The 27,263-nt window shown below is 33.6% G+C and overlaps 1 protein-coding gene across 5 annotated transcripts in view; it reads right to left on the bottom strand.

The window, feature by feature from the left end:
- The window catches only part of TTC13 (tetratricopeptide repeat domain 13), a 79,121-nt gene that overhangs the window by 38,230 nt on the left and 13,628 nt on the right, over positions 1-27,263 (bottom strand). For 3 of the 5 annotated variants that reach the window (XM_074262347.1, XM_074262348.1, XM_074262349.1), the window contains exons 2-6: positions 24,353-24,450; positions 16,501-16,576; positions 12,333-12,403; positions 5,647-5,712; positions 2,956-3,048 (exon numbers count right to left, since the gene is read on the bottom strand). In XM_074262347.1, coding sequence (XP_074118448.1) covers positions 2,956-3,048; positions 5,647-5,712; positions 12,333-12,403; positions 16,501-16,576; positions 24,353-24,450 — 404 coding nt within the window. Of the gene's footprint in view, positions 1-2,955; positions 3,049-5,646; positions 5,713-12,332; positions 12,404-16,500; positions 16,577-19,590; positions 19,639-22,379; positions 22,495-24,352; positions 24,451-27,263 lie in introns of those variants that run through there. The other 2 variants (XM_074262352.1, XM_074262351.1) reach the window with 2 other exon arrangements.

The following is a 27,263-nucleotide window of genomic DNA, read 5'->3' as shown; positions in this document are numbered from 1 at the left end:
AGACATTTACTAGATATGTGAATATAAGACATAACTTCTCCACAGGGAGAAGTTATTTTAGGAACTGTGCTTTGTAAATTCTAAAGTATTAGATATGAGTTTTTATTATTTGTTTTCCCTGCAGATCTGAAATGAGTAAAGTTGAGTCAGAAATAGTGACAGCAGGCAGTAAGACAGAAATATTATTTTAAATACAGACATTAATGGGGCAGCTAGGTGGTGCAGTGGGTAGAACACCACTCTGAAGTCAGGAGTGCCCAAGTTCAAATTTGGCCTCACACATATAACACTTCCTAGTTGTGTGACCCTGGGCAAGTCACTTAACCCCAATTGCCTTAGCAAAAAATCAAACCAAAACAAAACAAACATTAAGAACTCACAGATTACAGCAGTTTGGACACCATCTGGCATATAGGTATACTATCCTATGGTCCCTAGCATCTCTTTAGGGCATCATTAATTATCAGCATAAAATGAAAATGGATATTCAAAATGATGGGCCTCCATCATCAAGTAAAGCATAAATTAAGTTTAAATAAATATGCTGCTTAAGAAAAAAATTAAACTATAACATACCTTAAAAAGATTTCCTTCAGAATAGTTTAATTTAAAAAAAATACTAGCACTTAAAAGGGTCATAAATTTGGACTCGGAAGTTTCCTTAGAGGTTATCTAGTCCCATTCCTTTATTTTATAGATGGGGAAACAGAGGCTCAGAAAGATTAGGAAATTTGCCTAAGATCAGAGAGATAGTGGCACAACTGGAATCTGAAATCATAAATTCTAACTTCACCTACAAAGTTCCTCCCACTACTATCTCTACTTGAAAAGATAAGTATTATTATATTATCTGGAAAATTCATTTCTACATGCTTAATGATGTTAAATGAAGTGAAATTATTTTTCCTTTTTTATTAAAAAATATATCCAAAATATGTCAAACCACCAAAATCTGGTTTGCATTGCAAACAAATTTAAATTAGGATCACAATCAAAATCAAAAAGTAGATCATATATATTTTTACCAAAACCCTTGTTGTACAATTAAATTTCATTTGTGGAAATGTTCAATCTACATCTTAGCAAAGTCAAAGATAGTCATCTTTTTACCGCACTTCATAGGAGTATGTATGTATTTTGTATCCAGGATGTGAGAACACCAATCAATTATTAAATGTTATATATTAAGCACCCACTTGTACATGGTACTTTTGAGACTGTATAGAAAACAGGAAAATCAATATGATCCTTCTATTACCAAATGATAATATAACAAGTAAATATGAGATTCAATTTTATTCCAGATTCTTATCCAAAACAAAAGGAGAAAAAAAAATTTAAACTGGTAATGGGTTTAAGAAAGAATTTAATTGTCAACTGCTTTTCTGAATAATAGATACCATTTTTTGCTAAAATTTCATTTAAGAAAAGATTTTAAAATATTTTAAAATTATCAATACTTATTGTTCCCTTTTCTTAATCTCTGCTTTGTCCAAGAAGTAGAAATACAACAACAAAATTTAAATCAAATGGGAAAACCGCCAAGACAATATCCTAAGACTACCTACTTAAATGACTTGCCAGAAATCACAGACAGAAATTAAGTAGTTTGGCCACAGTGCATATAATGAATAGACTGTATGTAGTAAACATTTAAATATTATATATTTGTTAAATGAAAGAATAAAAACCTCACGTAAAATGTATAGTAAAATGAATACAACATGAAACGTTAATAAACTTACATCGTCACAGAGGTAAAAATAATTTTATCACAGCTTTTGTGGTTTTTATTTTTAACTAGGGCATAGTTTATAAAATAATTACATCCCTAAAATTAATGTTACATTATATTTCAATTTTAAATTTCACAATTTATTCCTCAAAATAAAAGTACAAAAGTTAATCTCTTGCTTTACATTTATTGTGATCCTTATATATGAATTCAGAAATAAGAAAAAATTGTCTTGTTAGAACAAGTCCTTTTATTTATTTATTTTTTAATTATAGCTTTTTATTGACAAAACATATGCATGGGTAATTTTTCAACTGACCCTTGCAAAAACTTTGTACAAATACTTTTAAAGACATTAGTTATCTCTCAAACCTATTAAACTGGCAAAGATGATAGAAAAATACAATGATAAATGTTGGTGGGGGGTGTGGAAAAACTGGGACACTAATGTCCCAGTTAGTGGAGCTGTGAACTCATTTAATCATTCTGAAGAGCAATTTGGAACTATGCTCCAAAGGCTGTAAAACAATGCATACCATTTGATTCAGGAATCCCTTAATGGGATTTGTATTCCAAAGAGATCATTAAAAAAAGAAAAAGCACCCACATGTGCAAAAATGTTTATAGCATCCCTTTTTGTGGTGGCAAAAAAAAAAAAATTAGAAATTGACAGGATGCCCATCAGAAATGGCTGAATAAGTTATGGCATATGAATGTAATGGAATGCTATTGTTCTATAAGAAGTGATGAACAGATTTCAGAAAAGACTAGAAAGTCTTACATGAACTGATGCTGAGTGAAGGGAGCAGAACCAGAAAAGCACTGTACACAGTAACAGCAATATTATGTGATGATTAACTATGACAGACTTAGGTGTTCTTAGCAATACTGTGATCTAAGACAATTCCAATAGACTTTGGATGGAAAATGCCATCTGCATACAGAAAAAGAACTATGAAGAATGAATGTGGATCATATTTTCAATATTTGTTGGGGGGGGGTTGCTCTTTTTTTTTTTTTTTATGCTTTTTCCTTTTAGTACTGATTTTTATTTCCCAATATGACTCACATAGAAATGTTAAAAATGATTGTACATATACAACCTATATCAATTTGCTATCTTGGGGAGGAGAGAAGTAAAAGAGGGAGAAAAAGAAAAAACTGGAATTCAAAATCTTAACAATGACTGGAAAGGTAAGGAGAATGTCAAGGGAATTCACCTCAGCTCGCTGTTCAAATACTTCTGGACGATCTGGTTCCAAGGTAATTACTCGACTCAGTTCAAACAAAGCAAGTTCTGCATTCTTTATGTCCTTAAAAAGTAATTAGAGTTTTTATTGAGATATATTATTGCTCAAAAACAATTCTAGATGATTTTCTGATTAAAAACATCATTTGGTAATACCACAAATGATAAGATAAAAATCTACGTGTAATGACCTAATACTCTTCACCAAAATATACTTTTTTCATTTATAGATGTTTAGATTTCTTAGTTTTTCTACATATTAACTAATCACTCCTTTTTATCATATGACTAATACTATTTTGAATTAATATGGCTTTAATTAAGTCCACCTTAAGCAAATTCACTTATAATTACAAATATCACCAAATGAAAGTATATAATAACTATTTACTAGACTCAAGAATTTATTTAATATTCTAAAATGCATTCTCCACAACTTCCATTTTAAAAAAACTACAAAAACTCTGATGGAGACTTATTATCTCAATTTCTATGGTTATCATAAAAATAAATTCTCTAAAAATGCCTTCATTGAGTCAATGACCTTTGAGGGCATCAGCTTTGCTGTGGCAAAGAGAGAAAAACAGATTAAATCATGGTCACTCTTAAAAATCATATAACTATTATTTATCTATTATTTCAAAAGCCTGTAAATTTCAAAATTAACTTTGAACCAAGCTAAGAAGTTTACTGATATTCCTAGAATGTACCTATTTCTGATACCATCAATTTCTTAACCTCTGGCTGAAATCATGCTTCTCCACATACTCAATCACATACTGAATGTTTTCTTTGTATAACAGGACCAAGAAAAGAGAAATGTAAGCTTCCTTGAAGAAAGAGTCTATATTTCATTTTTTTTTATCTTCATGATCTAGCTAGTATCTTCTATTACTGGCTGGTTTGTTTTTATCTGGATATTATTGAAATTTTAGCTGAGTAAATTCTACCAGTCTTCTTAGTAGTACTTATTAACTACCTTCTTTGCACCTGGCACTGTACTTACCAAGTCCTATTCACAAGGAACATTTATGGTCTAAAGGAGAGGGTTGCAGGCAATTATGTCCAAATCAGTAACTACTTAGCAATTTAGAGACTTTGAGAGTTATCTAGAGCACTGAGAAATTAAGTAATTTATCTAGGATCACATAGTCAGCTTTCATGGGAAGCCAGATTTCAACCCAAGTCTTCCTGATTTTTAGCTAGACAATTATCTCTTATCTTGAACACAGGAGATGCTTATTAAAGAGTTATTTTGGACAGTTTTGGATTTTTACAAAAACTTAGTAGTTTCTAAATAGCAAAAGCTTTTAAAAGTCAAGATTCCTTTCCTAAAAAGTATACCTTAAAGTTTTAGCAATTTATAATATAGTATTCATAGCACAAGCAAGTTTTTATGCATCAAGTTTGAGACCAAGCATTTCAAAACCTGCCTCCTGGACAGCCCAGATCTGTCCCTCATTTTATGTCTTTGTTTCAAAGTCATCATTTATTATTGTTTAATACCACTCTCTTCCTATCAGGAAAAATGAGGGAGGCAAAGAAATAATACCTGAATATTGGTTTGGGCTCTGAAGAATACTTAAAATATCCAAAACATTGTTGGAAAATAGAACACATTCTCTACCTTCACCCCCAATTCAAGAAAGTCTAAAAAAACTACCAGAGAATGAAAAGCACTTCCTCACTGAAAGTAATGGCAACTATTCCCCAACATGTTCTTAATCCTCATCATTTGTCTCTAAAGCTTTTGAGTTCCCATAGGATCATGGATTTGGAACTTAGAGGAATTTTAAAAGTCCAAGAGTCCAACCCCCATCATTTGTATAGATGGAGAAACTGAGGCCTAGAGAAATAAATTCTGGGATACTGGAAGCTCTAAAAAAGCAGATTTTTCATTCTGTTTTTTTTGTATTCCTAAACCCAAAGAGGGCCAAATTCTTTGCACTCAATACAAAGTTCTATCATCTCTATCAAGTGATGTCAAACTCAGAAATAGGGGCCATAAATTCCTACATAAGGATTCTTGTGACTGCATGATTTTTTAGTTTTAAAATGTAATATTATTTATGTTTCATTGCATTTTCATTTATTTTGCTTAATATCACCCAGTTACACTGTCATTACATGTCTAGGGGCTCTAGAGAACATTGCAAGTTGCAGACTTGACCCAGTATGTTTGACCCTTCTCTGGCCTACAGCTTGCTGACTCTCCATTGTCCCTGGAGAAGGCGAGATGCTATTCAATCCTCCTTTGCCCAAACCATTTCCACAGGAGCTACAGGCTCCTTAATATGGCATAATTTCATCCACCTCTGTTATCTGCCTAAATAGATAGTGTATGTAAAAAGTTATTTAGCCTTTCTTTAATGATCCAAAGGTAAATACTGATGACCTTCTATGCTTTAAAGTAAGATGACCTCAAAGATTACTGAAGTGTACAGGGCTGATTACCCTTATACCAAATGGCTCTAGATCACTATTTTGTTTTTCTTAGCTTTTCTGTTTCCTCTTGAACAATAAAGTCTATAAAAGTTTTTATGAAGAATTACTCAAATAAATTATAGCATTTATGGAGTTTCGAATATGTCAGAAGAAGCTAATCTTGAGAGTGCAAACCAACAAAACATTTTTACTAAAGCCTCCATTATCAAATACTCACCTGTAGTCCCTTCTTTCCATAGGCTATTCCTCGGCCATAAATTGCACTAACGAGCTCTGGCTCCTCCTAAACAGAAGAAAAATATAGCACGGAGTTAACAAATAAAAGAAATCCTAGTTACTAATTAGGGCAGATGTGTGCCCCAGGCAAATGTTGTTCTCCAATAGGCCAATGCCACCTATGAATTAATTCAAGCAGGAGATTCTAAACAGCTTTTGATTGGGAAATACTAGGTAGAAGGGAATTAGAGGATTCGATGCTTGTTTCCATGGAAACCAGCAGGCAAGACTGCAAGGACTTCTACAGAGGCATCTGGGGATGATGGTGGCAGGGCCTCTGGTAATAATGACTCCCAGGGAGGAGTTGCAGGAGTAGTTCCTTTAATAAATGGTTTGATGGGAGTAAAATGCAAATGAATAAGGCCAATTCTGGAAACAAGAAGGTAAAAAAGCTTGGGGGCAGTTGGAAATGATCCAATGGTAAGGTAAGTTTGGTGGCTAGGGTGGAAAGAAGCTAAGATTGCCATGGGGAGTAGACTGAGCTAACTCTAATTTTAGAGGGTGGAGAGGGAAGCAGGTGAGGTAGAGGCAGATGTAACAGCAGGAGAAGTGGCAGGTAGACAAAATGTCTACTCTAGAAACAGTGTAGAAAAAAATCTGGGTCCTTCCTCTACGTAGGACTGTAAGCTCTCTAGGACTTCTGGAATGGGATGACAGACCTGAGCCATTATCAAAACTGTGTAGTTTAGGAGTATAGTGACAAAAAGGCAACTCTCTAAAGGCATCAAAGAAGAAAGGACTATCTTTGGAGCTATATGAGCCAGGGAGTTAAGCGAAGATTAGCTGTTGTTGATGTGTATCCCTTGTTTTCAGAAAGGACCAATGACATCACATGGTGATGTTTTGACTTGTATATGAACTGGATTTAAATGAGACAAAGTTGCAAAGTTGTCAACTTGTTTCTTCCTGAATCATCCAAGTCTAGTGGCAAGACAAAATTCAAAATCACCTGTGATGCCCCAAGATGCAATGGATGATGTTAGTGCCATCTGATGACTAAGCTATAAATAGTCCACATCACCTGTTTCAGCCCCCTTCATGGCCACTGGAACCAAGTGTTCTCATTATCCCATTCTACTGGAGAGATGTCTTTACATGCTTGGATCCCATTCTACTGCAGAGATGTCTTTACATGCTTGGCGTAGACATTCCCCTAAAACACCCATGGGTTTGAGAAGGGATTAGCCCTTTTGCTGAGGCTTTACTAGAGTGTAACCACTCTAGTCATAGGCAAGAGTTGGGTGGAAAGAGGGAAACAAAAGGTAGATGAGCAGCCCTAAAAAAAGCCCAGCAAGCCCTCACACCAAAGGAGCTAATCCTCCTAAACACCTGGTAACATCCTGTGAATTCTTAGAGACTTTGTTGAAAGAATCAGATTAGCAATGATGACAGAAATCCCAATAAAATCACCAAATTATAAAAGTGATTTGCATTTTGAGGGGGTTAATGCCAATTACTTGGAAAAGTACCACTGGATTTATTCTCTCTTACTACCTCTACAAAATAATTGAAGTGTCACTCGTACAAAAACAAAATTCTAATCACTTTTCCATTAATTTGTAAGTGCTACACTTTTCTTGGTTCCTCAAGTAGGTCATTCACAACTCAAGAGACTCCTTGTAATAGGAACTTTATAATGAAATCAGAATGTTGTTCCAAGCGCCACCACAGCTTGAACAAAATAGCCAACAAAATGTATACAACTTCCTTGATTTTTATTCCATACTTACCAATAAATCACTTTTGATTACTATTAAATTTTCTAGGAATCCTAAAAATCAGAAAGAGATGCCTTTAATAGTGAAATCAGAATTTAATTTCCTGTGAATTTGGCTAGCATGAATAACCCCTCTTGAGGTTAATCATCCCTAATGAAATTGAATTTCATTCAATTTGGACCTCCAAGTCTCTGGAGAAAGATGACACCACAAAGGGATAAAAGACTTTTCCTGAGACCCTGCCAGCTTCTTTCTAACCAACTTGATTATAACACAACTCATGACTAGAACACCGTGTCTTATTTCTAGTCAGCATTTTCTACTTTATGAAAACAAAGATTTATGTGAATAAATGCTAATAAAAAGATAATAAATCATTTTGCAACTGTAAAGTTAAATTTGAATTAAGCTACAATGACGAATTCAGTGAACAAGGTACAGATAATATGACTCTCTGGAACTTCATTGCAAGAAAGATGTTAAGTGAAAAGCATCTTCCATTCACAGAATGTCAGTTTCAATAGTACACATATTTTAAACAATCATATAAGTTTTCCTTCTGTGAATCAGTTCTAAGTTTTAAATTCTCTGTTATTTCTTGTATCACCTATTCATTTCTAGGAGTATTTAGTGTAATGGGAGGACAATAAATAAAGCAGTCTAAACTTGCAATCTGGAACTATTTCCAGAGGAAATATAGTATATGTATACAGTAATATATCTTTTTACAAATTTGTTATAATCCTACTCAATGCCATATTTTCTCAAGTTGGTTCTGCTAGTAATTAGGGTAGGTTACATTTACAAAGTTATAAATGGTTTTTTCCTTGTCAAATCATAACAACAGATTGCTCTCCTTAAACACATGCACTGGGAAGGTTGCCAAGAGAAAGAGTTCTTGAATAATGAGCAAATTAGACAGTTATTGATTTCTGTAATTGCTTGTTTCAATAGTTGTCAGGAATAAACTAGTGTTTGCTCCTATAATTGTCCCACTGTAAGTAAGCCCTTCCTTGCTCAATACAGGTAGATTCCCTTAATGTAAGAGGCTTCAATTTTATAATGTTTTGATGGCAAGCAATCAGTACATTAAAAAAAAAAAAAAAAAAGGTCAGGGGGTAGCTAGGTGGCGCAGTGGATAGAGCACCAGCCCTGAATTCAGGAGGACCCGAGTTCAAATCTGATCTCAGACACTTAACACTTCCTAGCTGTGTGACTCTGGGCAAGTCACTCAACCCCAGCCTCAAAGGGGGGGGGGGGCGAAGGCATTCACAAAGTAATCCAACTCTACATAAAACCTAACGAACGACGATAATCCATAACAACTTTGTTCTTGGATCCTCAAATAAAATAAATCAAAACAAAAGGATGATGGCCATGCTATAATTAGCTACAAAAAATAAAAAGAGGTGCTTTAAAATTAATGCTCTGAACTAGAGAATAAACATCTGTCTTATCAATTACTTTTTTGCTTAATAAACCTTTAATTTAGTTATACTTTTGATACTCATTCACAGTGATCACATGTTCAGAAACAAAATCTTTGCGCACTGCTTGAGGCAGATAATGCAGAATGCTTAAGAGAGGGTACTAATCAACAAACTGTAATGAACATCTAGAGTAAACATAACTAGAGAACTAATAAAAGACTAGACTGCAAGTTATTTTCAATATTCATATATTTGTGAATATAAATAATATAAATTATCTCTCTTAATGTATGCTTTAATTCAATCAGCAATCTACATAATAGTCCATGTATTTCCATCAGAGATAATCATGCCACTACATAGAAACAAAGCCATAGCTAACTAATCAATTTCTGTACAGAAAGTTAAGACAAACATCACTTATTCTTAGTTCAATGATTCTCTGCCTGGAAACTAGGTGGTATTATTATTATAAATGATTGTTTGGGTTCTAAAAACATCTTCTTAATCATCTATAAATTAGTATGTTTGCACATGAATACATTATTATACATTATTCTTTTTCAAATGCAGGTAGATGCAATTGTGATTAATAAAACACAAATTATGGTCATCAAAATCATTTGGTATTGACTAAGAAATAGACTAGTTGATCAGTGAAAGAGGTTAGGTTCACAGGACAAAATAGTCAATAACTATAAAAATCTAGTGTTTGACAAACCCCAGCTTTTGGGATAAGAATTCACTTTTTGACAAAAACTGCTGGGAAAATTGGAAACCAATATGGCAGAAACTAGGCACTGACCCACACAGAACACCCTATATACCAAGATAAGGTCGAAATAGGTTTATGATCTAGGCATAAAGAATGAGATTATAAATAAATTAAAGAACATAGGATAGTTTACGAGGAAGAAAGAATTTGTGACCAAAGAAGAACTAGAGATCATTATTGATCACAAAATAGAAAATTTTGATTATATCAAGTTAAAAAGGTTTTGTACAAACAAAACTAATGCAGACAAGATTAGAAGGGAAGCAATAAACTAGGAAAAGATTTTTACAGTCAAAAATTCTGATAAAGGCTTCATATCCAAAATATATAGAGAATTGACTCAAATTTATGAGTTGATAAATGGTCAAAGGATATGAACAGACAATTTTCAGATGAAGAAATTGAAACTATTTCTAATCATCTGAAAAGATGCTTCAAATCATTATTGATCAGAGAAATGCAAAATAAGATAACTCTGAGACAGCACTACACACCTCTCAGATTGGCTAAAATGACAGGAAAAGATAATAACGAATGTTGGAAGAGATGTGGGAAAACTGGGACACTGATACATTATTGGTGGAATTGTGAATGCATCCAATCCTTCTGGAGAGCAATTTGGAACTATGCTCAAAAAGTTATCAAACTGTGCATACCCTTTGATCCAGCAATGTTACTACTGGGCTTATATCCCAAAGAAATACTAAAGAGGGGAAAGGGACCTGTATGTGCAAAAATGTTTGTGGCAGCCCTTTTTGTAGTGGCAAGAAACTGGAAATTGAAAGGATACCCACCAAATGGAGAATGGCTGAATAAGTTATGGTATATGAATGTTATAGAATATTATTGTTCTGTAAGAAATGATCAGCAGGATGATTTCAGAAAGGCCTGGAGAGACTTACATGAACTGATGCTGAGTGAAATGAGCAGGACCAGGAGATCACTATACCAAAAAACAATAAGAGGATCAACTCTAATGGATGTGGCTCTTTTCAACAATGAGATGAACCAAATCAGTTCCAATGGTTCAGTATTGAAGAGAACCAGTTACACCCAGTGAAAGAACGATAGGAAATGACTACGGACCACAACATCGCATTTCTATTTCTTCTCTTATTGTCTGCTTGCATTTTTGTTTTCCTTCTCAGGTTATTTCTACCTTATTTCTAAATCCGATTTTTCTTGTGCAGCAAGATAACTGTATAAACATGTATACACACATGGTATTTAGCAGATACTTTAACATATTTAACATGTATTGGTCTACCTGCCATCTAGGGGAGGGGATAGGAAGAAGGAGGGGAAAAGTTGGAACAGAAGGTTTTGCAAGTGTCAATGCTGAAAAAATTACCCATGCATATGGCTTGTAAATAAAAAGCTAAAATTAAAAAAAAAAAAAAACACAAATTAATTCCACAGTGAAAAAGGGAAGTAACTATAAACTAACAATCTGAAAGAGCTTTGAACATCATTCTACAGAATCATTTTGCCCCTTGTATTAAAGTCTTTAACTTGGTTAAGGACCATAAACTTTTTTTTTCGTTCCAAATTTTTTTTACTCTCTCCCCCTCTCCCTCCTTCCCAATACAACAAGCAATCCTATATAGGTTAAACATGTGCAGTTCTAAACATATTTCCATTTTTGTCATGCTACAAAAGTAAAATTAAATAAATCAGATTAAAAGAGGAAAAAAATAGAAGAATGAAAAAAAGTCAAATGACAACAACAGCAAAAAAGTGAAAATACAAGTTTTGACCCACATTCAGTCTCCAAAGTTTTCATTCCGGACACAGATGGATGCTCTATCCTTGTTAAGGGGCTCTATGAAATAAGGAGGTCTAGGACTAGTCCTAGGCTTGTATGGATCCCCTCCAATTGTGAGGAGAATTTCTAAAACAAAGTTTAGGAATGGTTCATACGTAGAATCTTCCCCAGTGACTAAAAAGATTTTTTCCTCTTTTTCTAGAAAGGTATGTGATGAACAAAGTGGATCAAATATTGGTTGTCTATTTCCTCTATTGCAAAAGAAATATTTAAAACACAAAAGCATCATAAACACACAATGATAAATACTAAAAACAAAGTATAATAAACCTATGATTCCTACTATACATTTCTGGAAGATATTAAAACATGAACTACATAGGAATATTGTTCAATTCAAGTGGCTATATGGATAATTGAGATCTTTCTAATGAAAAACAAAATAAAATAAACCTGTATTTATTACCTCAAGGATAATTTTTTTTTCCTGAGGTAATTGGGGTTAAGTGACTTGCCCAGAGTCACATAGATAGGAAGTGTTAAGTGTCTGAAGCCAATTTTGAACTCAGGTCCTTCTGACTTCAGGGCTGGTGCTCCATCCACTATACCACCTAGCTGGCTCCCAAAATATTTTTTTGACATTCAAAACTCTCTATAACATGACACTTTCTTACCTTTCTAGTCTTATTATAAAATATATTTTTCCATGTATTCTATAACCCAGTGACACTGTCCTCCTTGCTGTTTCTCACCCACAACCCTCTATTTGCTCATTTTCACTCTCATGCTTGAAACACTCTGTCCTCTCATATTATGTTCCTAGGTTTCCTAACTTTGTTCAAGTCCCAACTAAAGTCCCACCTCCTGTGTAAGAAGCTTTTTCTCAGTTTAAGGACCATAAACTTTAAAATTATATCATACAGAGCATGGAAAAATTACCTGGAGCATGGATGAAAAATGTCTTATTGCTTCATCATATAGACCACTGCCAATCAACACATAGGCAATAGCTACAAAACAAAATGAAATTAAGACATAAAATTAAGATATAAGAAAATAACTGTCTTTAATCTGGTGCAGTCAATAGACTACTGGAGTCAAGAAGATTTATCTTCCTGCGTTTAAAATCTGGCCTCAGACATTTAATAGCTGTGTGAACCTAGACAAGTCATTTAACCTTGTTTGCCTCAGTTTTCTCTTCTATAAAATGGGCTAGAAAAAGAAATGGCAAACCAATCTTTGGTGAGAAAACCATAAATGGAGTCATAAAGACCCAGAAATGACTGAACAACAAAAATAAAATCATTACACAGAATAAAATGTGAGCTGCTCTTTTCTTTTCCAGTTCATTGATACAGGAATTGAAGAAGCAGCCCTCTATGGATACTAGAGTCAAATGCAGCTTTTCAGAATGAACTAGATATTTTCAGGACACCTAAACTAGAGGTGTCAAACATGTAGCCCACTTAGCAGGAAAACCAGATTAAAATGGAAATGGAAAATATTTAATAAAATCAATAAAATATGATGATAAAATTAAAAATAACAAATAAACAGCTAGCATATAGTCACTACTATATGCCAGGCATGGTGCTAAACATTTTGTAAATATTATCTCATTTTATCCTCACAATAGCCCTGAGAGGTCAATGCTATTATTACCACCATTGTACAGTTAAAGAAACTGACTTGTCTAAGTTCACCAAGCTAGGAAGTGTCTAAGACTGGATTTGAACTCAGGTCCTCCAGGCCCATCACTCAATTTACTGGGCCACCTAGTTGCCATCTGCCATAATAAAACACAGATAACATTGCAATTTAAAACTGTCAACCCATAGACTAGTAGCTCCCTTCTCTATGTAAGTTTGATATCACTGATTTAGATCATTTAACCTCCATTCAAGTAACTAAATATATTCTTATCACTTTCTTACTGATAATTAACTTTCTGAAGAGAACTTAATATGCTCATTAAAAAAAAGTCATCCTAGTCCAAATCTTTCACTAACAAAATAAACTATATTAGTATCTAATCTTATAATGGTGGCTAAAAAACAAATATAAGGTTGATTTTATCCAACAACAGAAATCTCTATTAAATGGTAACCTCATGTTTCATCTGCACAATAATAATCATACTACTTGGACATGTATACATATATTGTATTTAATTTATACTTTAACATATGTAACATATATTTGTCAACCTGCTATCTGGGGTGGGGGGAAAGAGGGGAAAAATTGGAACGAAAGGCTTGGCAATTGTCAATGCTGTAAAATTACCCATGCATTTATTTTGTAAATAAAAAGCTATAATAAAAAATAAAAATTAAAAAATACAATAATAATCATAATTCACTTCAAAGTGCAGTATGAAACCAATTAAGCTAATTTATACCCAGCCTCGTTTTGTGTTGGTTATACTTTCTATAATATGATTCTCTGAAAAGTCACAATATAAAGTGGCAAGGTAATAGAGTTAGAAGTGGCAAACAGAGACCAGGTCCTCAATCTCCCCGGTGAAGAGATAAAAATGCCTTTATATAGTTAGATTAGTAGATTAAAAAGGAGGGAAAAGTGAATTAACTGAAGAGCCTGAAAAGAAAATAACCCCTTGGATAAAGAAAAGGGAAAGATGAGGAAACGAGCAATTAGCACCAAAAAGTCTCTCAGATAATGAATAAATACAACAGATTAATAGATCCTGAAGAGAAGTCACCAGAAGGGGAAAAAAAAACAAAACAAAACATATTAACTTGAATATTGGACTAAAACAGGGAGATGGTTCCAACGTAATGGCATATCTAACTAAATAAATAAACATATTAAAGGAAATGAAGAGGAGTCTAGTATCTATCAGTAAGGTTAGTTTAACATTGACTAAAAAAATAACAGCAAAAGTAAAAAATTCAAACAGTGATTAAAAAAATGAAAGAAAAGAATAAATTAATTGTTTAAAAGGTCAATAGTTAGAAGCAGAAGATATGGAAAAACAATTTTTAAAAGACTCAGTTGGAGAAAAAAGTTGGAAAATTTATAAGCAAAGACAACAGAAACAGAAAATAGAGCTCAAAAAGATAATCTAAGAATGAAATGATTCCAAAAATACAAATAAAATTAAGTTTTAACCACAAGTTTTCAGGAAATTGCTATAAATAAATAAATAAACAAACCAAGACTCATTAAGATCATGTAACAAATGCCAGGATGGTTTTTTTTTAAAGCAGTCAGGAGGAAAAAATAAAAAATAATATATATATTTCTATTTAATTCAACTAGCATTAACTGTCTCCTGAATACAACTAACTATGCTAAGCACAAAGGATACAAAGTTAAATAAGGTGTTTAGATTCTACTAACGGTAAACAATGCAGTCATCCCTCATGGATTTCAAATGCCTGTTTGGCCATCAATAACTAAATGGGAATTTGGGTAGATTTGCAGAATATTCTGGAAAATTGCAGACAGTACATGAATGTAAAGAAAAGACAAAAAAAAATTCACATCCTAAAAGCATATTCTATGTTATTAGCATATTTTTGTCATTTATTACCATAAATATACATACATAAACAGTTAAATTTTATTAAAAATATCAGTGCTCTAAAGAACTACAGGCTATATACTCTCTTTAGGAACCTCTCCTCTTTTGTCTCTCTACCATCTACACTTGATCACTTGATTTTCTCTCACAGTAATGTTTGTATCTTGTGCTTTTCTTAGAAAAGAAATTAGTGAAGCAGTTGTTGCAGCCATATCAGCTTTAGATTCAAAGACCCTGCATAGTGTACAAGATACTAATCTCACATACAACCTGAATTTTTGTTTTTTTTTTTGGTGTAATATATTGTTTTATTTGTTTTGTGTGTTAAATAAATGTTAGATTAAAAAAAAAAAAAGATTTTGGGTAAGTTCTAGAGTTATTTGCGCATTTGTGCATGAGATTAAGGGTTGGACCGCAGCTCATACAAAAGAAAGACAAGAGATGGAATGTCATATATATAAACAAAGTAAATCAGTTTGTCTGGAATGGAGCATTGTAACGAATGAAAATGGAAAGCATCTAAGAGCTTATTAGATGCTAAGTGTTGGGGATACAAATAAAAAATCAAGACAGTCTCTACTCTTAATGAACTAATATTCTAATTGGGAGAGGTAACACAAAAAGGAGGGTTCAGATTTGTTTATTAATTTATGGCAGACTGACAAGACAGATAGTTCTTGGGAAAAGAAAGTAGTAGAACAGGTGGCACAGTCTAGAGAACTTTAGGCTGTAAATATCAAGACAGATGGTTGTTCTCCTACCAAAAATATGGTGGATTCAAGGGTCAGAGTCTAGTGGAGGTCTTGGGATATCTATGACAGAAGTAGGGATTTATAATCAATCTGGAAAGACAGACTAAAAAAAGATTATGAAGAGTTTTAAATGTTAAAAGAAGCAATCTTTTTATCCTAGAGGCAATAAGGAATCATTGAAGCTTCTTAAGGAGAATGACTCAAAAATATGCTTCTAAAATAGTAACATGGCAACACAATGCTAAATAATACATTCACTAAGATGGTAAGGGGACAGGCTCTATTCAAGAACAGTTAAAAGGTTTTTTGACAGTGTAAGGTCAGAGGTGATGAAAACCTTACTCAAGGTGATTACAGTACCTGTGAGCTGGGAAAAAGGGATGGGCAACACATGCTATGAAGGAAAATTTGGGTAAGATTAAAGAGTTGAGGATGACTGAAGCTTCAATCCAGCTCCACAAGGAACTGAGATGTATAGAGAGATAGTAGCACCTTCTCTAAGACTCATTCCCCCAACTTCCATAAAGGAACAGAAAAACTGAAAATGCAAATACCCTTTATCAAAGCAATCATTTTTTTTAGAATCATGACAGTAAACAAGCATATTTAAAGATTACATACAGGGTCTAGACCCTTCCTTTTACAATAATGAATTGAGGCTAAGAGAGGCTGTTGACCTGTAAAGTCTACATAGTAAGATTTGAACCTAAATCCCAGATCAGTATTTGCATTACACAACAATGCTATATTGTTGTGAATGTGCTTATAAAAGCAGAGTAAATGAAGGCCTGATACTTCCAGAATATCTTACCTAATTCTTCATTCGTGTTGTCATTCTCAGTAGCAAAAGGTAATCGCTTTTGTTCTGCAAGAGACTTTGCTTGGTTCTGTAAAACAGAATAATGCTGTCAGTAATTGCAGGAATATAGGAAACATCAATTTTTAAAATGTACATTTAACAAACTAAAACTAGAAAAACCTAACAGAAAAACCATTAAAGGCAATTACAAAATTGTAATAAATACTATAATGCATTTGTCTGTGAAAGGGACAACAATGGGATTGGAAGTAAAACAGTTCTATAAATTTTTAAATTGGAAATAGTACTGGCTGGTTGCACAAAAGTCAGTGCCATGATTTTAAAGATTTCTGGCAGTAATAACGCAATTAGACTAGAAAGACTATACATCAGAGATTATGAGTACATGAGTAATAATGGAATATGGCATTATAAATGTGAACATTAATATTTTAGAAAAAATAATTATGGCATTTATTGGTACAGAGCTGTAGAAAAAAGAAATAGATCCTGACCAAGATTTAAAGCATCCTGTTGTCATATAAAAATAAAAACCCAAAGGGGATTTATTTGTATAATCATTCCCACTTAGATTTGTGAAAATCTCTTGCAATCTGACTCTTGCCCCCATCATGGAACTGAAATTGTTCTCAAAGGTCACCAATGACCTAATTATTGAATCTAATTAGCTTTTCTCAATCTTTATTCATCTTGACCTTTCTGAAAGACAATCTAGCCATTCCTTCTTGACACCATTTTCCTTATTTTGGTGATGTAATCTTATGTTTCAAATTTCTTCTATTCGCTTCTATAGCTTTCCTTCCTCTTCCATATTCTAAACATAGTGTTTTGTCTTTAATTCTTCTGGTTTCAATTATTACCTCTATGCAAACAATTCCTAAATTTATATCTCTAGTTCTAACTCTAATCTATTAGACATTTCTACCCAAATAACCCACACCAAAATCTGAAACTCAACATTTCCAAACATAACTTTCATCCTAACTTCTCTATTTCTAACCATACTGATAATCTCACAGTATTTTAAACTCATAACCTTTCAGAAGTCTTTTTTAACTGTTCTCTTTCCCTCACCCAGCACATCTAACCAGTTGTCATATCTTGTCAATTCTACCTCCACACAATCTCTTGGATCCACCCCTTCCTTTCTATTCTCATCACTTTCTAGGGTTCTTAACAAGGAATCTGTCCTTTGAATAAATTTCAGAAGATCAGTGAACTTAGATGGGGAAAATAAATGACATCTTTATTTTCACTAATCTCTGGTTTATTGTGTAACCTTGAGTATTTTATTGTATGCATCTTAAGTCATTATTCTGAGAAAGGATCCATAGGCTTTAGAAGACTGCCATAGGGGTCTATATCAGAGAAAAAATTTAGAACTGCAGTCTTAAACTTTTGTTACCTATTAACTGAACCATAACAAAAGACTTTTAATCATTTCTTATACTATAATCTCTCCCTGCTCCAATTTAGTCTCCATATTGCCAGGGCCATTTTTCTAGAGCACAATTTTGATCACACGATTTCCCAGCTTAAAACTGAGTGACAATATTTTCCCCATACCTACTGCAAACCTTTAAAAGTCCAAACTTCTTAGATTAGCATTCAAAACTCTGCCCACTAGACTCCAATATAACTTTGCAGACTACTTTATTTATTCTATATTACTGCACTAAGTTTTAATATTGACAAACTCAATAAATCACCGTATCCCAAAGTCATCCTACCTTCCTTCCTTTGTGCCTTTATTTGCTCATCCTGTCAACATCTCTTTCATTCCCAACAAAACTCTATTTGACCATGAATTTTTTTCTAATCACTCTAAAAAAGGGAAGGGAAATTTTCCCCCTCTGATTTCTAAGAGTACTGACATCTCTATGAATTTACATTTGAATTTCTATTTTATTCTTCCCATTTACTCCACCCATTTATTGAATTGTAAACTCCTTAGGGGGGGGGGGGAAAAAAGAAAAAAAAAGAAATGCAATTATATAGCTAAGATAATTTTTCTTGTAATAGCTGAACATTTTATACATCTATGGCTTTATCATGTTTCAATAGTTCAAACAGGCATCACTTTTATACACTTTCCAGACCAATGGGAGATTTTAATTGTAACTGTAATGTGCTTATCCAACTGAATTCACACTAAAATTATGAGTTCATACTAGATTCATCTGAGGCATATAAAATTGGAACCTATCATATAGATGAGGAAAAATCAAATCATTGAGGGCTAAGAAGCTCTGCCCTCTGCTATGATTAGGATTTAGTGATATCCTAGAGTTTCATGAATGAGATTGATCAATTTTCTTAAAAAATATTTTTATTCTTTACCACTGGTTGGCATTTCTCTTTTAAGTATGTTATCAATTTAATAAAAATTTAAGTATTAGACTGGACAGCTTTACTTTTTAAAGAGTAAGTTGGGAGGTGAGGCAGATCACTAAAGTGAAGTGATATTTACATATAATTCTTTTAGCTAGCAAAATTTCATTGCTTAATGCATCTGAGTCATTTATTGCTCTAAGTCATGATTTTGGAAACCAAGTTACCTTAATACATATTATTATTATTATTAAGATTAAGAATAAAATTTATAATTAGGGCTTTATAATAATTTTAAATAGGCATTTTTCAAGTTCTCTCTATGAAAGTCCAGATGATCTGACAAAATCCTATATCAAGTTCATCAAAGTTAGTCTCAGAATTTATAACCTTAAATTTACAGAATTATAATGATAATGATAGCTAGCATTTATAAAGCATTTTGTAAGATAGTATTATTATTATCCCTATTTAAAGATGAGAAAACTGAGGAAGAGTGACTTTTCCACAGTTATACAGAAAGTGTCTGAAGCTGCAATTGAAATTAGATCTTCCTAACTCCAGATCCAGCATTCTATCTACTACATTACCTATCTTAAACATTTGTGACATTCTTCTAATTTATTTTTGTGCTTTTAAGATAATGACTGACATAGATTAGGTAGGAGAGATCCTGTGAATCCTGTGAATCATTAGGTTATACTGAATTATATTATTGGAAGAGAAGGTGATTTCCATTAGTAATCTTACCACAGATGCTCCAAATCCTTGTTAATGTTCAGATTATACAGTGACAGTCTAACAGGTAAAGAAAAAAAGTGGCTGTTTAAAATACAAGTCACTGCTTAGAATCAGTCTGATGTAACCTGCAAGGATACCATGTCAGAAAAGTTTTACTGAATCACTAATACTACTCTGAGAAGTCCAGGCAAAAGCCACCTTTGGAACAGCTGTAATCCATGGTCCAAGATCTCCCCAAAGACTCTAGATTCACATGGACCTGGTCCACTGTTCCATGAAAGTTAATTTCTCACTTTGACACATTTCTCTCACTTTGAATTACTCAAGGAAATCTCTCAAGACAAAGTTCTAATATAACTTCTATCCATATTCCACCCATAAAAGATATCTCCAGCTCCCAAACAGACATGGAAGCATATGCAAATTACACACACACACACACACACACACACACACACACACACACACACACACACACACACATATATATCTTTATTTTACCCTACAAAAAATGCAGAAGACTCAAAGGACTCACAAGAATTCATAACCAGGTTTAGAAACAGAAAAACCACTTGAATAATCCATCAACTCTCCCTAACCTTGAAAGGAATTGAATGTCGAGTTGTCATTGGGATAATCTTTTGACATTACAGCAAATACCTCTTTTCCACAGTTCCCATATAGTCTCCTACACAGTGCTATACATAGCACTAGCCTGTAGGCTTAAAATCCTAACAGGTAAAAATATACTTTGAGAATAGCTAAACAATTAATTTATTTCACATCAGATCTTTAAGATCTAATTTACATACTGGACTTGCTTTCTAGGTAGTATATACTTTAGGAACTTGAAGCAGATCTCTTCCATCTTCAAAGGAGCATGAGGAAATTCCTTCTTCCTCTAGAAGGATTCTTAAAACTTTTTCCACTCACAACTCCTTTTTGCTCAAGACATGAGCCCTATTTTATATTTTATATACCTATGTTTATAGGTATATAAATAGGTATATAAATCAAAACATTGTCTGATTTTAAAAAAATCATAATTTCACAATCCACATATTCAATTGCAAGATTCCATATTGGGGCAGTTTAAGAAGCTGGACTCTAGAACATCAGTCCTTGAGCCTTTAAACTTGCAATCTCTCAAATTTGGGAACACCTGAACTTTGGACAAATGAGAAGTCAATAGTCTACATTCGCTGTATAGTTCTACATAAAGTCTCTCTGTGCCCTGACTGCTACCAACTTTGGAATTCACAAGTTTCAGTACCAGGATTTTACTCTGAATTAAATGCAAAGAAATTTTAGGTGAACACATGTAATTCTCATATGCCATTAGGAAAAGAAAGTTGGTAAAGAGAAATCTGGTTCTTTCTCCTTTGTTGTACTCTACAAGAAAGGATCAAGGAATGGAAAAGATTCTAAAGAAAGATTAAACTGATCTGTCAGTTTTTTGGTGTTTTTTTTCCTCTTCTAAATTACTTCCCTTTCTACATGGTTCTTGAATAGTGTCCTATTTGGAGTTATTCAGTGAGTTACTCAGGCAGGGTAGAATCAAAGGAAATGGAACTTCGGAGATTTTGAATAATTTCCTTGAGTAACAACAGGTGAGGATAATAACTCAAAGAAAGAAATTTACCCATATGAATTAGCTCCCATGATGAGATCTAATCCATGTAAATCTGGCTTCTTAGGGGAATAGGGAAACCTGCACCTACATGTTACTGTTTGATTTCCAATGGCTTCTAAATATATAATGGGGGGGTGTCACATATATTGGGAGTTCATACAAATAGTTAGTTTACTTGCAGGAGGTACATTAGAACAACTTTGCAGTAACCCCATGCCAGATTGGCCTTCATACTACAGAGATCTATTGCAGAAATTTTCAAATGGCACCTCCATTTTGGATTACCCTATGAAATTAGAGAGATCATTTGGATAAGGAACCTAAATTGGTCAAGGATTCTCTCTTTCTCCCTCTCCATATGTCTATTCTCACTTTGGTCATGTAAGACAGAAATGATATCATTTCCATTCTATTTCTGCCTTAGAGATGGGATACATTCTGAAACTCCAGGAGCTCCTTATTTTCTCTAGGATAAAATAAAAACCCCACTGTTTAGCTTTTAAAGCTTTTCATGAACAGGCCCTAATCTATCTCTCCAATCTCGATGGACATAGTCTCCCTCCTAAACTCTAAGCTTCAGCCAAGCTGGCCTTTCCCCTAAGTTTCCACACAAAACACCATCTGTTGTCCCTCTGTTTTTGCTCTGGCTACTCCCAATATCTGGAAGACATTTTCTGCCTCACAGAATCCCTTTCTTCCTTCTAGATACAGATCAAGAACCACCTTCTACATGAACCTTTTCCTGATCCCCCAAATGAATGTCCTTTCCCAAAGAACCTTGTATTTAACTATTTTGAATGTATTTGTATATATTCTCTTTATATTTATTCTGCATGTAATTATATATATATATACTCTATACCCATAAAAATATAAGCAACTTATGAGGGGTGGGTTAATTTATTCTTCATATTTTATCCTCAAAACAGTGTTTGTAATAAATGTTTGTTGATTGACTGCAATCTAACAGATTTAACAAAATCTAAGGGATGTGTCACGTCCTGTGTGGCTGGGTGTGACTAGAATACTTTTCCTTCCTCTTTGTGAAGCATTTACAAACACATTTATAAATTCATGCCAAGCAGGTTATGGGTATGTCTATACACATCTGCTATGGCTTTTTTTTGGGGGGGGGGTGTTTCTATTTTGAATTTATAGAGCTTACCATCAAAATCTTGAGTCCAAATCCTATGGTCTCTCTTTTGTACCACGAGACAGAAGAGAAAAGGAGGCTATGGCTGTCTCCTTGGTAGGCCCAAGCTCTTCACAATGAGGTGTATCTAGCACATGGTAAGTACAAGGCTCAATGAACAAACACTATAGGCAGTCACTAGACATGATCTTTGATTTGGAAGCTGTTAAGACAATTCCAATCAGAAAAACTTAAGTGAGCAGACAAGCAAGATCCCATACAGACTGATCCAGGCCCACTACATTGCTCATAAAATATAGCATCACTCAGAAGTTGGAAAAATACCAATAGGGAGTCTGTTCCCATGTATATTGTGAAAAGCATCACTGGACTATCTGAAATACCAGTAAGGCCATGGTAAAGCATTATTGCCCCAAGTAAATAGATGTTTACACACCCAAGTTGTCCAGGTACTGCCACACAGATGGTGTTTACTTTGGCACTGATTACTTTTTAACATGCTCTTCATGGTGCAGCTTGAATACAAATGGTCTGCCAAACAATTGTACCCAGGCTGTATGGCTTCAAGATTTACCCTATGCCCTATGAACTAAAACTTCAAGTAGCCAGAAATTGCAAGAGCCCCATCAATAATATCCATTGACATGTCTCTTCCTCATTCCCTAACATTTCAGGCTGTGACACCATCTTCCCACTATACCCAAAGACACATACCTTTCCAGAACCAAGTTTTCAGTTTAAATTGGTAAGTCATAATTATGGTGATGTGATAGGAGTGTGAAATAAAACAGAGGAAAGGAGGAAAGGAGGAAAAGAGGAAGGGAAAGAAGGACAGAGAGAGGAAGAGAGGGAGGGAGGGAAGAAAGGAGAGAGAGAGGAATGGAAGGAGGGAAAAAGGAAAGAGGAAAGGAAGGAGAAAGAGAGGGGAAAAGGAAGGAAGTAGGAAAGGAGAAAAGGAAGGAGAAAAGAAAGGGAGGAAGGAGGGAAGGAAAGAAGGAAGGAAGGAAAGGAGGAAGAAAAATTATGGCAAATGAACACTATCACAGTTTCAAGATTAAATGCGCATAAAAAGGTTCCCAATTTTAAGCTCTATATGAAGTTATTACTGGTCATACTAGCATTACATTGAAGCACTGCATGATACTGAAGGATGCTATACTTAGGAAAGGAGACCTCAGTATGAAGAGCAGCTATGACACTTATAGTCTGCATAACTCCAGACAAGTAATTATCTTCTTCAAAGCCATTTTTTCCTCATATGAAAAAGGAAATTAAAAACTTATATTAGTTATATTATGAGGGTGGGACAACCATTAAGTACTTTGTAAATATTAAGCCAACATATAAATGTGAACTATGATAATTGGTAGAATAATTAAATTCTTAACTTACAAAAACAAATAATGGAGAAAAATGAGACTGATCTCTCTTCTAAAGATTATTATCTTGAACTGACTAGCATAGGTTAGTTTTCATAGTTGTATGAAAATTATAAGGTGATCGTTTTCTAATTTAAGCCCAATTATTTTCAATGATACTGACTTTGAGAGGGAAAAAAAAAAAACACCTTTTTCATTTAGAAGAATCTTTTTATAAAAAAAAAAAAAATTTTTTTATGAAAATTCCATTGCTGTTCAACTTGGAGTACAAGAGGGAACTTTCTTGCACAATTGAATCTATACAGTCAAGAGATCTACATAAATTAGGACTGGAAAAATGTAGGTTATGCTTTCACCTAATTATAAAAGAATCAAGTATTCAGCCTCCCACCCATGGTATTCAATGAAGTCATATGACCTAGGATGTTCAATTTCTCTAATTCACAACCAATGATTCAATCTAGATCCAATTTTAGATGACTCCTGCTTATGAGACACATAGATTTTATCCATGCAGACAATTTCTGGTCAATAAACACAATTAACTTGAGTACTTAGAATTTCACCATTTAATTGGGCCACAAGGCAGGGATAAGAGAGACATACCAGAATCTTTTCAGCATTAAGGGAAAGCAAGGAGTCACAGGGTGGTGATCCTTTTGGCTCACAGTCTGAAGAATCATGGAAGTTCAAAAAAGATGCTTCTGCAAAACAGAAATTTTTTTGATTATTTTCTTCCCACTGAATTCAAGGCATTTCAGCAAGTATTAAGTCTGACTTGGGTTAAAAAAAATTCAGAATTGTCTCAAAATTCAATTAGGTTAACCAGTAATTTTGTTGGTGAAATTATATAAGTACAGATGCTATGGTAACTAACATCTTTTACCTCATTATCAAAACAGCATATTCCACCTGCACAGATAAGTACATTCAAAAGGTAAAAATGAGAGAACAGAAAAATAAGCCACAAGAGGATAATTCAAGATTGTGAGATAAGTTACCCAAAGGACTAATAAAAAACTTCTCATTAACAAACCAGCAAATATTTGGCATATTTTTAAGAAATTAAATCACCTATGGATTACAATGAAGCATCCAGAATAGGGCTTCAGTGACAGGGGAAAATGGGAAAATATTAAAATGATAAATCAGTAAGGATTTTACTCCTGACCAGTAAATGGAGTGGAGGAATAGGGAGAGAAGGAAGAGAAATAAAACTATAAAGAATAAAAAGTCAAAGATAAAAAGGTTTATTTATTTATTTATTTTTTATCTGAGTAACTAGGGCTGCTATATCATTGGTAGATATGGGAATTCAGAAGAAAGATATTTTCCCCCCAAACAAGACCAGTTTGATCTCAAAGATATGAGCCTGAAGTAATGGTAGAACAAGCTAATTGTAGATCAAGGACTGAGAGCTATTAGAGACCTGAAGAGATCATTTACTTGAACCTTCCCTTAAAGTTGGAATCTCCTCTAAACCTATGGTATCAAAGTTAAATAGAAACACAAAGGAATGGGGGCGCTACTCTATATATAAAGATGCTTGCAGAAAGCATACTGACATTTTCAATTAATATTAAAAACATATTGTAATAAAACAACAATATTAATTTATATAATAGATATGATAATGACATATGTTTTGGTATGTTTTTGTTATAATTATATGTATATATTTATTATTATTATATCAATTAATATATTAAATATTTCTCAATTGCACTTAATCTGCTTCTGACAACACTGACTTTCTGTTTGAGACTTCTGTTCTAAACTAATTCAAACATATTTTAAACCTCTAGCTTAAAAACTAACAATGATAAGGAAATTGTTACTATAAGCTATAAGAAGCTCATCTTTATTCCACCAACATTTGCATTCTTGTTAACTTTCACTCATTAATTTAAATACTTCCCTTTGAAGCAAAAGAAAAAAAGTTTACTTTCTATTGCTTATGACAGCTCTTCAAATGTCTGAAGTTAGCTAACATGTGGCACTTCAATCTTTAATAATTGCATTTTCTTCAACCATTTCAAATACAACATGATTCCAACTATCTATCTCTAGCTGAAGAGATGTTCCTGGAATGTTGAAAGTCAACTTTTCTTACTCTACCTACAACAGTTACTGTTTTTAATTTTCAGATTTCAGATGTTGTTCCTCTAGCTGCACAGAATCTTAGATATAGGGCTGGATCGGGGTTTCTGTCATGCAAAGTATTAGCTTTTGATAAGCTGGTACTTATGCTCATATAGTGCTTCAAGATTTACAAGACTTTAAGGGCATTTTTTTTTTTCATTTGGTCCTCACAACTCTGTAAAGGAGCTGCTACAATAATCCCCCATTTTATAAATTAACTGAGGCTGTGAAAGAATATCTGACTTGCCAAACTCACAAGTTGAAACAGATGGTCGCATAAGTTGCTTCCAATTCATTATGCCCAAAAAGTTACCAAACTGTGCATACCCTTTGATCTAGCAGTGCGACTACTGGGCTTATATCCCAAGGAAATACTAAAGAAGGGAAAGGGACCTCTATGTGCCAAAATGTTTGTGGCAGCCCTTTTTGTAGTGGCTAAAAACTGGAAAATGAATGGATGCCCATCAACTGGAGAATGGTTGGGTAAATTATGGTATATGAATATTATGGAATATTATTGTTCTGTAAGAAATGACCAGCAGGATGAATACAGAGAGGCTTGGAGAGACTTACATCAACTGATGCTGAGTGAAATGAATAGAACCAGAAGATCATTATACACTTCAACAATGATACTGTATGAGGATGTATTCTGATGGAAGTGGATATCTTCAACATAGAGAAGAGCTAATCCAATTCCAATTGATCAATAATGGACAGAATCAGCTACACCCAGGGAAGGAACACTGGGAAATGAGTGTAAACTGAGAGCATTTTTTGTTTTTCTCCCCAGGTTATTTTTACCTTCCGAATCCAATTCTACCTTTGCAACAACAACAACAAAATTCAGTTCTGCACATATATATTGTACCTAGGATATACTATAAGATACTTAATATGTATGGGAATGCCTGCCATCTAAGGGAGGGGGTGGAGGGAAGGAGGAGAAAATTTTGGAACAGAAGGGAGTACAAGGGATAATGTTGTAAAAAAATTACCTATGCATATGTACTGTCAAAAAATGTTATAATTATAAAATTAATTAAAAAAAAGTTGCTTCCAACTCCCAAATTCTGTGATTCATATGATACATTCATAGTGGTAGCTATCCGGTATCAGGTTACCATGTGTTATTTAGTTTTAATTCATCTTCTCTTCCTTTTTTCTTAAATGCATTTCCACTATCAAGCATCAAAGAGAAAAAGGACTCTGATAATTTAATTTCTTATGCAAAAAGGATGATCACTTAATCATTTCAATCCTAAGCACTATCTACATGTTATTTTATTACTAATAGTTCTGAGTGAAGGAAAAGATTTAAAAATTCTACTTTACCTACCTATATGGGAGATATATGGTATGAAGGTTGATGCCT

This window comes from Sminthopsis crassicaudata, chromosome 4 (assembly GCF_048593235.1).
Source record: "Sminthopsis crassicaudata isolate SCR6 chromosome 4, ASM4859323v1, whole genome shotgun sequence".
Classification (NCBI taxonomy): Eukaryota; Metazoa; Chordata; class Mammalia; order Dasyuromorphia; family Dasyuridae; genus Sminthopsis; species Sminthopsis crassicaudata.
The sequence above is the reverse complement of the archived record's forward strand: the minus strand, read 5'-3'. Positions and strand labels throughout refer to the sequence as shown.